At 41.0% G+C, this 14,504-nt stretch overlaps 2 protein-coding genes across 5 annotated transcripts in view; one reads left to right on the top strand and one right to left on the bottom strand.

Moving 5' to 3' along the window:
- Nucleotides 1-2,986, bottom strand: part of LOC309890138 (cohesin subunit SA-2-like) — a 63,062-nt gene extending 60,076 nt beyond the window's left edge. For all 4 annotated transcript variants that reach the window (XR_014319381.1, XM_082783723.1, XM_082783724.1 and 1 more), the window contains exon 1: nt 2,750-2,986. Coding sequence is in view for 3 of the 4 variants with exons in the window: in XM_082783723.1 (XP_082639849.1) it covers nt 2,750-2,793 (44 nt within the window). In the remaining variant the exon portion in view is untranslated. The remainder of the gene's footprint in view (nt 1-2,749) is intronic.
- Nucleotides 2,987-3,471: 485 nt separating this feature from the next.
- On the top strand, nt 3,472-14,455 carry GTPBP6 (GTP binding protein 6 (putative); the record flags this gene model as incomplete). The annotated part of the gene is made up of 10 exons (XM_082784656.1): nt 3,472-3,838; nt 5,015-5,152; nt 5,583-5,653; nt 7,211-7,341; nt 8,049-8,119; nt 8,565-8,723; nt 10,031-10,239; nt 12,724-12,872; nt 13,200-13,352; nt 13,834-14,455. The coding sequence occupies 10 exons, from the start codon at nt 3,472-3,474 to the stop codon at nt 13,973-13,975; spliced, it is 1,590 nt and encodes a 529-aa protein (XP_082640782.1). The 3' UTR covers nt 13,976-14,455.
- Between the last annotated feature and the right edge of the window lie 49 nt (nt 14,456-14,504).

Genomic DNA, 14,504 nt, shown 5'->3' with positions numbered 1-14,504 from the left:
CGTATTTAAGCAGGTTTAGCTATCTGCTTGCTTTAAAAGTTATTTGAAAAAAGACTTCTCATCATAAGCCTATGAAAAATAAAATTGCGTGACTAAACAAAAAAACACTCTCAAGATCCTGCTTTGGAAAAAAAAAGCATCTTCACTTTAGTATGAACTTAACTATGAACTTCTGGACTGATATGTTTTCCTACACTTAATGTATTCTCTAATTCCCTGAATCTTTAGGTTTGTTTTGCATTCCTTAAGAAGCCGCTAGATCTTGTTTGCTCCTATTTACTTTCTTTATATACAGAGTTGCACTGATCCCTGTACCTGGAAGTGCTCTGTTTAGTTTTGGTAGAGATTTTTAAAAGCCAGATCATCTCAGTACTCATGTTGCTTTCCTTCCTTTTAGTACGGGTATTTCCTGATAGTAATGCTGTTCATCAGGCAGGTAGTTAAAGGTTTGCAGGAACTAGACCAGAGTTTACAAACTGAACCATACGGAACCACTTAGATACTTCCCTTGAGTTTTTATCTGCACAACTAGAGTTCTGTTGAAGAAACTGTAAAAAGAATTAAGACATCCTCTTGTCTTCTTGAGCAAAATAGGAATTACTCTATCTAATCCTAAGGATGATGTGAACACTACCACAGTGATCCTTATGCGCAACTCCATTTAACATCTTTTCAACTACTTGAGTACAACAGTAGGTTTGACAAATTTTGACATAATCACAAGCTTTTCTTTTGTGTTTTTTTTGTCAACACCACACCAAGTGTTTCGGCATACCTCAACTCACTGCCTCGTGCACTGTAAGGAACAGTTGCCAGCCATTTACTCTGTTTCCATCAGCAAACGGTAAGAAAGCACAGGAGGCGGAATTCCATTCCTATCTCATCATAAATTTGACCTTTAGACCCTGCAACATATGGCTCACAGGCACATTTCTACCTTACATTCCTGCCACAATACAGTCCTTTCAATAGCACTGGAAGTGTTACTGATGAGATTAAAAAAATAAAAAAAAAAAACTTGAAGCAGGAAGGAAGCAAAGCCCTTCTTCTAGCCCTCACACAATACTACCGTGGAAATTTTTGAGTTCAGTTTTCTCATTTTAATAAATATTTTGAGCAGACTTAAGAGACCCACTCTTAAAAAAGAAAGCTACCTCTTTCATGCCATCATAGCTTATTCTTTCAGCCGTCTAAAAGGAACGATTAACCTACGTTACTGGATTAATCCCACCTGTATATTTTCTAAATCATAAATTCCAGTGCAATTGCTTCACCTTTTAGAAGCAACAACAAATCGCCAAACAATAAGAAGCTCAGCTAAACAATTGCCAGGCACCTACCTGTCACTTCTGAAACTAAAAGGTTTGCTTCAGATGAAACATTCAGGAAAGGACACTTGGCAAGCTACACCGATTGTCATCATGGCCTACAAGGAAAGCACCTCTCAGAGCTTAACGAAGCAAAAGACCTGGAGCACGCTTATAGAACCATAGAATATCCCAAGCTGGAAGGTACCCATAGGGATCATCAAGTCCAACTCCTGGCACCGCACAGGTCTATCCAAAAGTTTAGACCATGTGACTAAGTGCACAGTCCAATCGCTTTTTAAACTCAGACAGGCTCGGTGCAGTGACTACGTCCCTGGAGAGCCTTTTCCAGTGTGCAACCACCCTCTCGGTGAACCTCTTCCTGATGTCAAGCCTACATTTCCCCTGCCTCACTTTAACACCATTCCCGTGGATCCTATCACTGGTATCACGGATAGGTCACCTGCCTCTCCACTCCCTCTCGCGAGGAAGTTGTAGACCACGATGAGGTCCCCCCTCAGCCTCCTTTTCTCCAGACTGAACAGGACGAGTGTCCTCAGCCTCTCCTCATACATCTTCCCCTCTAGGCCCTTCACCATCTTCGTCGCCCTCCTCTGGACGCTCTCCAACAGTTTAATGTCCTTCTTGTACTGTGGTGCCCAGAAATGCACTCCAGTACTGGAGGTGAGGCCGCACTCGCTTGGAAGGTAACAAGATGAGCAAAGACCAGGCTACAATGAGCTCAAAGTAGGCAACGCTAGATACCTAAGTTTCACTCTTCAAAACTACACAAGGTATGCTCAAATTTAGTAACTTTATTATCTGTATCTGCTCTTTCTACCTACATATCCCGTTCTGTAAACAATATGAATGCATTTGGTTGATTAATTGAATCAACTGATGACGGAAAAGATAGCCTCTGAAGGGGGAAGACTTGACATGCCCCCGATGAAAGCAGCTCTGGAGCAGCACATCCTCTCCCCCTGCTCTAAGGCAACAAGGAGTACGCAATGCCAACAGGTTGACTACAGATAACTTGGTACTCTTCCCTCTCAGCACCTCAAATCTGTCACTGGAGTGAACACACCCACTGAGACTATAAATCTGCCTGTTTTTATTCAAACTAGGTTCACTTGCACAGAACAGGGCACAGAGAAGCTCGTAAGACCAACCTCCCTGAACATCGGCATAAAGCTACATTTAGAAGATGCTGAACAATACACGAAAGGGAAAGGAAACGAAACGCAGCCGTTATTAACAAGACACAGCCAATCCCCTTTACCTTCCCTCCCACCCCCAATGACCCATCCATTCCCCCACTTATCTGCAGGACACAGATTGAAGGGACAGCGCCCGAATTCACCCCCTCAACCCCCTCCCCCTAAAAAAAATAATGAATAAATAAATGAATAAATAAGTAAATAAGCGGCGCCAGGTCTTACTTTTGGCTGGGAAGGCTGCTGGCTGCGTTGGGCTCGGCTATCATTTCCACTACATTATTTCGGCGGCGCAGGCAGCGAGCTGATGGTGGGGGGGGAGGGAGGGGGCTCCTGAGGAAACTTCACCGCGGCGGGGCTCGGCTCCGAAACGCGCGTCCCGGGGCGGGCGGGCTGTCAGGAGAAGAGCAGAGGGCGAGCTAATGACGGAGCCGCTCATTAAGGGCCCTCACGGCCGGCCGGGGGCGTTAATTACCTCAGGGAAGCGAGGGGGGGGTGGGGGGGGAGCTGCCCGGATCCCCCCCTCCCCCCCCCCCCCCCCCCTTCCTTCAGGGCCCTTCCGAGGGCGGCGGGCGCGGCCCTGGCGGCTCGGAGGGGCCGGAGGAGGAGGAGGAGGAGGAGGAGGAGGAGGAGGAGGAGGAAGGCTCCGGGGCCGCCCCGCTCACCTGCCTGTGAGGGGCTGTGGTGGAGGAGGAGGGGGGGGGAGGGGGGGCGCTGAGGCAGAGGCACGGCCGCGGGGACGCGCACTCCAACGGTCGAGCGCGCGCCCGCCGCTGCCGGCTCCCGCCGTCAATCACGGCCGCCCCCCGGCCTATCAGCGGCGGGCAGCGCGGCCGCCAGGGGGCGGGGCCAGGCGCGCGCCGGCCCCCGCCGCCTCGCGGCCGCCGTAACGGCCGTAACGGCCCCGCCTCACGCGGAGGGGAAGGGGGGGGGGGGCGGGCAGCGACATGGGGCCCGGCCGCCTCCTGCGGCCGCTGCTGCGCTGCTGCCGGGCGGTGCCGCCTCCTCTGCCTCGGGGGGCGGCTGTGAGGGGGCCGCTCAGCGCCGCGCTCCGCCTCTGGGCGCCTCAGCGGCCGCCGGGCAGGGGCGAGCCGCCCCTTGCGGGCGGCGGGGGGCGAAGGGCGGGCGGTGACGACGACGACGACGACGACGACGAGGATGAGGATGAGGATGAGGAGGAGGAGGAGGAAGAAGATGAGGATGTGGAGGAGCTGCTGGGCCCCTCGCCGCTCGGCCCCGTGCCCGGCGCGCAGCGGGTGGCCGTGGTGCAGCCGGCGGTCCGCTGGGGGCCCAAGAAGCCGCAGCTCACCACCGGTGGGTGGGCAGGAGGGGGGGGGCACCCCCGGTGCCTTTCTCAGCCCTGATAATTGCAGGGCACCCCCAGCCCCGTTATTAGCCCTGGTAATTAATGGGGGCACCCCCAGTGCTGGTATCAGCCCTGCTAGACACAGGGGGCACCCCTGGTCACTACAACACCATATCCCCTTTACAGAATAAAATTGTTAACTTTTCAGAGTTTGTGTAAGCCTTCCCATTTTACAAGCGGGGAAAATTACGAAGGCACCCATCTGTCCAAACGTACATGAGAGCAGCGGTGAGCCTTTTCCATCTGTTCAGGCCCTCCAGATGAAGAGCACGAAGTGTCAGCAAATGATTCAGGGTGACTGCTGAAATGCCACAGTTACAACAGAAAAATGAGCGCTAAGATGAATATTATCGATAGGATGAGAAAGGACCACGGTTATAATTAAAAATATATTACCTTTTGGACTTCTTTAATACATCAAATGACTTTTTCTATCTAGAGAAACATGATGAAACTCCTATGGGAAGAGGATCTCCTGTCTGGCAAATCAAAACTGGATCTACTGATCTGATTTGCCCTTGTGATTTCATGAAATCCTCATAAATCTGTGCTTTGCCACGTAGATGGTTTAAAAAAAAAATGACTAATGAAGCAGATTGAAATCTGTGTCTTTAGCAAGTCAGAAGTCAGTGTAGGTCCTTGATAAGAGTAGGTACCAGTGGTAAGAAGCAAGGTATGCGGTATTAGTAGTTCTTTACATATTGCCACAAAACACCCAGGAATTATTCCTGTGATCTTGTGGTTATCTAAAATAGCAGTTTAATCTAAAGCTAGTTAAGCATTTTACTTTTTAAGAAAAAGGTACAGTGTAGAGGCAAAGAGGTGAGTAATCTATTGACTATACAATTCAGAATTCAAAATCAAGAACCATAAAAATAATTTGTACTGGCAGAAAGATGCTTTTGTGTAGTAAAATTGCATCGAACTAGGAGTTTAATTATTCTGATTAGAGGTAAGGCATTTTGCACCTTATGCTGCTCATTAAAACCATTGGACCTGTAGAATTTAAGTGTAGCATAGTCGTTCCCTGTTCACACATCTTGTAGTTACTGGCAATTTGAGCAGTTGATATAACCTTTTTTTTTTTTTTTTTTTTTTTTTTTTCTGTGTGTGTGTCTCTAAAGCTGAGTTACAGATTGCCGAAGCTGTTGCTCTCATAGATACCCTTCCGAACTGGACTGTTTTAGATAAAATAATTATTCCTACAAAAAATCCTGACAAGAAGTTCGTTTTTGGCAAAGGAAACTTTGATGTTTTGACAGGTAAGGACTGAGGTTTGTCAGGACTGCATCATTCAGTAAGGAAAGCTTCTGCAGCTGAAAACTATTTAAGGATAGCTATAAAAGTTGAAAAAAGGTAAAGGTTTTATTAATCCGTCAAATAGGTTTGCAGACAAACTTCAAAGATATTTTTTTCAAAAGCAACATGGAATAGAAATAACCCATATTCATTTGAAATGTGTGGGGCACCTTAATCACTATGCTTAAGTGAATGACGTAAAAGAAACTGGCAGCTGTTTTTGACGTAGTATGAAATTAAGTGCGGATACGGCTGTTCTGTGGACAAAGAATATGATGCCATTTGGAATTTTATGAGCACCGTGCTCAGTGCAAAATGGTTTTATATTCCGTATATTTTAAGAAGAGAATTGACATTTAACACTGCATTTTGTAACGGTTATCCGTCTTCTAGAAAAGATTAAAAAAATGCCCCATGTGACAGCTGTCTTCTTGAATGTGGAAAGAATATCTTCAGTAACAAAGGTAATTTAATATCAAATCATATTCTTTACATCCATATTGTTTGGAAGATCTTGATGCTATCAGGAGGGTTGGTTAATGATAATATATGAAGCCAGCTGGACTGAGTTTTTCTGAATGGAAACTTTAATTCTTGTTATATTTGTCCAGCTGATAATAAGTGTATCTACATGTCATGCATGAAGTTTTCCTGCAGCCTGATAGCCTTTTAGTATAGACTGTGTTTGTGCATTTGCCACTGGCTCTACTTACATGTAAAATGTTGGAAAAACTTCTCGGATCTTATTCACAAAAGGGGGGTGATAACACAGCTTTTGTTGTGAAGGAATGTCAAGATTTTGGATTACATATGTGCACAGGTTTCATACCTCTACAAATTCTATATGCTTTTTCTGTAGTGCTATGTCTGCTGTATTGTATTTTGAATATGAGGTATAAATTCAGAGCAAATCTGTACTTTTTTTTTGTATTTTTAAACTTTAATTCGTAATCCTTACAAAGAAAATGTATTTTACAAAGACAGATTGCTTGTGGGGAGAAGCATGCTTTGCTTTTTTTTTTTTTAAACACTTTGGCAATAAAATAACTGGCTTGTAAACTATATGCATGTGAACTATAAGCATGCCCTTTAGCATGCTTAAACAAACTGAAATAAATAATTCTTAGCTTTTTTGCATGTGCAGTGTCAAACAGGGTGTAAAGTGCAAACACTGCAAGCAAACATCAATGCTTTGCAGGTAGTTTTGAATGTTTTCCCTGAATTATAAAATTATCAGAGGTAGATATATCCAATAGTTATCTTGAGTACTTCAATTTATCAATTAAATGAAAGTTGAAAATGTTTCCTATAAACCTAGTTTTTATTCCCTAAATTGAAGTATGAGTTCTTTTAGTCCCAGCTTTACTACAAAAAATCTTTTCATAAATCTAGATCTTAAGTACATTTTAACAGGATATAGATTCAATAAAGTGTTTGAGAATGTGCACAGAAGATGAGCATTCTGGATTTTAGAGATGGTGAAGGGAAACTACTGCATACTTCAAGTTCTTTGAGTGTCTTTTGGTGAATTAGGGCAGTTTGGGGTGTGGGAAGAGAGGAGTTTATTATTTCATGGAAGGCTTGTTATGAAACAATTTTTCTTTCTTCCTCTCTTGTTTTTTTCTTTTAACTTCAATAACTATTTTGCTTTTCCTTTGTTATCTTTATCCTTTCCCATACTAGCATTTCGTAATTATTTTTTGTAAGGTCTTAGCCACTGAAATTCTTCATTCTTTTAGTGCTGTGAGATGTCCTGTAGGAGCTGTTTTCAGAATCTGTTCAAGGCAATAGAAGGATTCTCGTGGAATTCAGTGGTCCTAGATAAAAAGTTCTACCTTCTAAATTCTTTTTCACCTTTCTTCCTTGTCAAACAAAATGTTGCTTTTGGGTGCTCATAATCATTACTGTGAGTTCAGGTGCCAATCAGCTAACTGTAACTGTAATGCTGTGTACGAATTGATTTACTGGTATTCTGAATCGGGCAGAAAACATCTAGGTTATTTTGTTTTACATGGCTAAAGAAAGAACTAGAAGATGCCTGGGGAGTGAAAGTCTTTGACAGATACACCATTGTACTTCACATTTTTCGTTGCAATGCCCGCACTAAGGAAGCAAAACTCCAGATTGCATTGGCTGAAATTCCACTCCTAAGGTACCTCAAAGTGTGTACTGACCCTTGTATATTTTAGTGAAAATTTCGTTACATTAACAATCAGGGTAATGCTATATCGTGGGGAAAAAAAATGCCACTGTTTTGGTGTCTCCGTACTATGGTCAATGATTGAATAGAGTGTAGAAATATTTGCATTAATGTAATTGCTTCAAACTCCTACAGTGCTGACAGGCAAAACAAGAAAGTGTTCAATAGATAACGTTACGAAATGTATTTCTAGTGAATAGGTCCTGGTTCTTTCTGATATGGAAGATGGGTTGCAAGAATGTATAGGAATTAGGTATGTGTAGTTCATATATAAATAGGTTTAATAAGGAAAGCTATAAACAAGGAAGTTTAAAGGCATTAATTTGCATCTGAATTTTCCACATTTCTGTATTATGTGGCATAAAAATATGCTGGTGTGTGTTGCGTGGATGTATCAGAGGCATTTTTGTCTCTTTAAAGTTTCTGAACAGCCATTATGATTTACTAAGAGTTGCATGACTTTTCAAACTATGGTTGAAGAGCCAGAAATATCTGGGTTTTCTCACCATGATCTGGCTTTATTTATACCTGTGTCTTGTAGCGTTGTAGTGTTTTCATCTGTACTGTTAGAATATCACTAATGCTTCATATTTGCTAGGCATTTTAAGGTAGCTTGGTTAGAGAAGATTGATTTTATTTAAATATTACTCCACTGCCAGGTCAAATCTAAAAAATGAGGTGTCTCAGCTAGATCAGCAGAGAGGTGGATCAAGATACATCATGGGCTCAGGTAAAGTCTATTCCCATGAATTAGACGATTTTTTTTCTCCATAGTCTTTAAAATAGATTAAATTGCATCTTATTAGGGGGAGGCTCAGGGGAAAGACAGTTTGTGTTTTGCATCTGATTAATTGAACATGAAAAAACGTGTTGGATGGTAACTTCAGTCATAGCCATAGTAAAGTTTTCATGCTCAGTAAGTGGCCATGGACAGAGCATTTGCAACCGCAGGAGTTTATTGTGACCAGACATGGTTATTCTAGAGTGCTTAGCATGTGTCTTAATAATTATTTATCACTCTGACTCTATCTTTGGCAAGAATATGCAGTTTTAATTGCTTATGTATACTGTCATATACCCTAATGGTAACTCACTCAATTTCCAGATAGACAGCATCACTTGTTTTACTGTTCTCTTGTAGACTATTCTGCCAGTTACTCATTTGTATTTTTCAGGTGAGACATTCATGGAGACACAGAATCGCCTCTTGAAAGAAAAAGAACTTAAAATTAGGCATGTCCTGGAGAAGCTAAGAAGAAAAAGGTCTCTGCTTAGAACTCAGCGCAGAAAACGCGAGTTTCCAGTTATCTCAGTAATGGGCTATACAAATTGTGGTAAGCAAAAACTCATAAAATTGTCACACAAAGAAGCTTGCCTTGTCTCATTTTTAATTAGAGTCTCTAGCCAGAATCTGATTTTGGTATGAATAGGCTTTGTGTTCTAATTATGTTTTAGATTTTATAATGAGAATATGTCAGTTAGATTATAGTTAGGAAAGTAAATAATGCTTGTTACAGTCAGATTTTTTTGCAGACATGTTCTGGAGAAATTTCTAGTACCTATTTTGTCAAAAAGATTTTTCATCTAATGCTGAAAACTGTCATGCTAGTGTACTTTGTATGTATCTTTATTACTTGATCAGAATGGATAGAGAAAAGTACATGGGTTTTGAGATCACTAGGAAATGCTGAGGCATAGAAGGAAAATTCAGGAGAGTTGGCAACTAATCTGAGAAATGTGCTTAAAAAGCACTTTAGCTTTTCATAGATTAATGTATAGTGTTTAGAGAAAATTCTTAAGAGAATCTAAATAAAACTAAAGGTTTTTTCTTTTTTTTGTAGCTTACGCAAGTGAATTCATGCACAAGGCATACATTGACTTTGGACTAGACGCTTCTCAGATTACATTATTTTAAAGCCATTTCATTTTATTATTCAACTTCTTTATAAAAAGCAAACTTACCATGCACTAGTTTTGATATTTATTACACTGATACTTTTAAGCCACTTATAGAGTTGAAGATTCAACAAAGACATCTATAGCACAATTTTGCATACATAATTGAAATACTTTAAGCTAAAGTGCTCATATTCTAGGTAATGACTATAAATTCTGTAAAATATTTATGAAGAGTTAAATAAATTTCTCTGGTATCATATTCATGACAGTACACGTAACAAAAGCATAAAACTAATAAACTAAATAGTGCTTCTGGTGATTGTTGGATTTAACAAGGAAATGTTAAATCATTTTATTTCAGAACAGAAGCACTGAGGAGCATGTGTGTGTGTGTGCTTCCTAATGTTGTCATGGCAGCATTCTTCAGATAGTCTTAGAGGTGAGACGTGTAGGTAGGTCACTTTGCAGGTCAGTGCAGTCTGTGATCATCTTGTTGTTATTCCACAGCACAGCTTCCAGACATGGCCTTAAATCCAATTCTGAGTTATAAAAGTTAAGATTATCTTTGGGTTTCATAACATAATACAGATAACTACTCACAGGCTAGACTTCTATTAGTGAACTAGATATGAAAGATACATAGTGTCATAAAACTCACCCAAGTCTTGCGAATTAATATTTCACTTGAAACAAGCCATTAAAGTCTTGTTGTTCTGTTTTCTTTTGTTTTTATTTTAATTAGGAAAAACCACCTTGATCAAAGCCTTGACCGGGGAAGCAGGACTTCAACCCCGAGATCAGCTGTTCGCCACTCTTGATATTACAGCTCACGCTGGCTACCTGCCCTCACACATGGCAGTTATTTATGTTGACACTATTGGGTTTCTGTCTGATCTTCCACATAACCTGGTTGAGTCCTTTTCAGCTACCTTAGAAGAAGTTGCTTACTCAGTAAGTAGTTGACTATAAACATTGAGAAATTGACTCAATTTTCTTCCAGATAGTCTTTGCCCCTTCAGAAATGGGGAACTTAACTGGCATGCTGTTCTTAGTGATGTACCTGACTGACTGTAGTGGTCTTCTAACATAATAACTATCAGGTGAATATCCTATAATAAACCAATTTTCTGATACTTTATGCAGAATATGTAAGCATGAATAGGTTTCAGAATTCTGAGTATACATGTCCTTTTCCATGGGGTTTAAGCCAGATAATTTTTTTTTTTCTTGTTAAACACATGAAAACCTAGACTGTGCATTGGCATAAGTTGAGGTTCTCTTTCTTGAGAATAAAAAAATGAAGTAAACCCTTCAGAGTGCTCTGGTTTTGACTTAAGGTTTCCTGTAGCTCTAAAAATGGACAGTTGTGATACAGGCAGCATGTAATAAATGTTAGTGTTCTTTTCCTATAATATTTTCATTATTTGCCTGTTACAGCAAAATTTAAAGTTGCATATTGTCTAACTCTGAGATGAACAGATGAACTGATGAACTGGCTAAATGGCAGAGGGTCGGAGTGAGCGGGCTATGTCTGTCTGGCGATCAGTCGCCAGCAGTGTTCCTCAGGGCTCAATTCTCCGGCCAGTCCCATTCAGTGTTTTTATCAATGAGCTGGATGCAGGAGTGGAGCGCATCCTTAGCAAGTTTGCTCTGATACTGAACTGGGGGGTGCTGTTGACTCTCTTGAGGGACGAGAGGCCTTGCAGAGCGATCTAGATCTGTTGGAACATTGGGCAGTCAGCAATAACATGAAATTCAACAAACATTAATGCCAAGTGCTGCAGCTGGGATGGGCACAGGTACAGACTGGATGAGTGACTGGAGGGCTGTTCTGCAGAAAGGGACTTGAGAGTGCTGGGCCAGCAGCGTGCCCTGGCAGCCAGGAGGGCACTTTGGGATGCCTCTTACACATTTTCGGGTGCGTTAAACACTGCACAGCCAGCCAGTCAAAAGAGGTGGTTCTCCCACTGGATTTAACACTGGTGTGGCCTCACCTTGAATACCATGTGCAGTTCTGGGCTCTGCAACAGAAAAGGGATGTTAAGGTACTTGGAAGTGCCCAGAGGAGGGCAGCAAAGTCGGTGGAAGGGCTGGAAGGCAAGTCCTATGAGGAGAGGCTGAGGACACCCGGGCTGCCCAGCCTGGAGAAAGGAGGCCGAGAGGCGACCCCAGGGCTCTCTGCAGCGTCCTGAGGAGGGGAGTGCAGAGGGAGGTGCCGGTCTCTGCTCCCTGGGCACTGGTGACAGGACACGCGGGAACGGCACAGAGCTGTGCTGGGGGGTCAGGCTGGGATTGGGGAAATCTCTTTACTATGAGGGTGGTCAAACCCTGGAACAGGCTTTCTAGAGAGGTGGTTGCTGCCCCTGCCTGCCAGTGTTCGGGAGGCATTTGACAATGCCCTCAGTAATGTGCTTTAACTTCTGGTTAGCCCTGAAGTGGTCAGGCAGTTGGACTTGATCATCTTTGTAGGTCCCTTCCACCTTAACTATTCTATTCTATATAGATGGGGACTTAAAACAGTCTGTATCCTCAAAGGTAATGAAATCCTATGGTAGCTGGATGTCTGAATTCTTCTAAGGATTGATTTTTTAACTGTGATATAGCAGGAATTTCAAAAGCTGGCTGCTGCTATTATGTTTGGTTTACTTTTTAAGTCTTAAGTGAAAGGCAAGAAATGTACTTTTCACTACAGTTTTCAGAAGTTTGAAGCATTATCTTGAGCAAAGATGCTGAAATACTTTGAATGCAAATGCTGTTTGGTTATTTGTGTGGTTTTTTTTGTTTGTTTGTTTTTGTCATGGCAAATACATGGCTTAGATTTGCAACCTATCTAACCATGTATGTACTTGAAACTGGTAACTTTTGTATAAAGTTACAAAGTATAAACTGTATAAAGTTATTGGTGCTAAGTGAAGCACCAATAGTAGTATCTCAGAAGCTAGGGATAACAAGAGTCTTCTGCATTTTGAATACAGAATTAAAATTTACATGCATTTTTTTCCACATTTGAAATGTTCTTTCAGCTATTACTCTTGTAAAACGTTTTTAGAATTAATATTTTTTCTTCTCCAATATTTTTGAAGTTTTGCTGTTATACAGCCTTGGCATTAAAAATTATATCATTTATTATTTGAAATCTGCCAATCAAGCTAGTTAAGGAATTCACAGAGCTTGTTTTGGGGTTGTTGGCAGCAATTCATGCTCTCTGGAGTGAGACTACGCTGCCACAGATTTTCTTTCGTCTTTGAATAAAAACCAGTATTGATTTTATACTGTTACGGTAGGTCATTTTGCAGTGTTAACCTGCCAGGGCATTGTCTAATGTATAGGAAAGCAACTCGTACAAAAGAGAAATGCAAAAATGGTGTAAAATCTCTACAGCCTGGTAACTGGGTGTTCTGTTAAGTAACCGTCTTGTCTATTTGTGCTTGCTAGGATCTGATAGTTCACGTGAGGGACATCACTCATCCAGAAACCGTCCTCCAGAAAGCAAGCGTTCTCTCCGTTCTGAAGAATCTCAATCTTCCAAGCCATTTATTGGAATCAATGGTAGAAGTTCATAACAAAGTGGATTTGATAGAAAGGTGAGCAGGAGATGCCAAGTATACTTATATATCTTATATATCTTATAAGAATATATCTTATGTTCTGGAATCTCTATTTCTAGAAAAAAGCTTCCATACTTCTGAATATGTTTAATAGTGTTTCTCAGTCTTTTACATATGTAGCCATGGTCTTAAAAATTTAATTCATTATTTTTAAATATCAAAAAAAAATCATTTGAGACAAACAAGAAGTGATCTCTGTAGGAAGAGAGCAGTATAAAATAACACAGCTAAATTGTCTGTGCTTGGAATATTTTCTCAATATAATCTTTGCAAACAAGTATGATGGCAATTATTACTTTTCAGGTATGAACCCACTGAAGAAAACGCTTTAGCCATTTCTGCTCTACATGGACATGGGTTAGAAGAGCTGAAAGAAGAAATAGAGAAAAAAATTTTGAAAGCAACAGGGAAGAAGATTCTGACAATTAAAGTCAACTTACAGGGACCTCAGCTAAGGTAAACAACTCTGAATTTTATGAAGGACTTGAACAACTATGAAATTCTTAATATTGCAAAACTTATTTGCCAAAACATACAATACTAATTTTAATCTGTGACAAGAATTACAGGGATATTTGTAAACGTTTTTATGACCTATTGAAAAACTATCAAATATCACCAGTAGATACCATACAGCATGCTTCTCAAAGTGACCTTCACAGAGTTCTGTGTTAGTACAAAAAGACAAACTTCCTGAAAGACCATTCCACTGGTCCTGAAGCCAGATTTAAAAGAAAAAGCAGAGACCTGAAACATTTATGAAAACACCCTACACCCCGTTTCCAAACAGCAAGTAGCAAACAAAAAGTTAAGTGAAGCACTTCATCTTTTGAAGTGTTAAATTACCTAGATGCAAACATTCAGGTCTAAACCAACAATCATACTTTATGCACTCTGGAATGCCTTTAAGATGCTAATACACTTTTTACTTTTACAGTTGGCTCTATAAAGAAGCAACAGTTCAGGAAGTAGAAGTCATGCCTGAAGATGGCACGGCCATGGTGACAGTGATAATCAGCAACTCTGCTTTTGGCAAATACAGGAACCTCTTTCCCAGCAGTACTTTTTTTATACCATGAAACTCCATCCTTTTCTAGAAAAAGAAACTGATCTCATTAAGAGGATGTGAAATGAAGTTACTGGCCCATTAGCCTGGATGTGGAAGAGTATATTTATTAACCAGTTGATGTTCTTGACACATTGTAGAAGTGGACAGTGTTTCAGAAAACGTCTGGAAACAGTAAGAGCTTTGAGTTTCATTCTGGCAGCAAGTGCAAAAACAGCACTAAATTTTATGTTGGGAGAGTGGTTGGCTACAGGCCTTGGGCCTCAAACACGTGGGAATCACTGGATGACATCTAAATTAACCTTTGGAAAAGTACTGAGTTTCTTAAATCATATTTTTTTTTATCCTGTTTTTCAGAATAAGGTGTGTTCATGCATTCTGCTTGAATATATATTTACTTTAAAAAAAAAAAACTGCCATAATTTATTGCAGTGAAGCAGAAAACATTGGTTTGTATATTTAAGCAACTAATAAAGTTACCTGTGAACGTCTTTCACCCCATAGTGTTCCTGCATATGGTAATTTATCCACAATACCTACTA

Source organism: Aythya marila (genome assembly GCF_965140915.1).
Source record: "Aythya marila genome assembly, chromosome: 1".
NCBI classification, from domain to species: domain Eukaryota; kingdom Metazoa; phylum Chordata; class Aves; order Anseriformes; family Anatidae; genus Aythya; species Aythya marila.
This window is presented reverse-complemented; position numbering and strand designations above follow the sequence as displayed.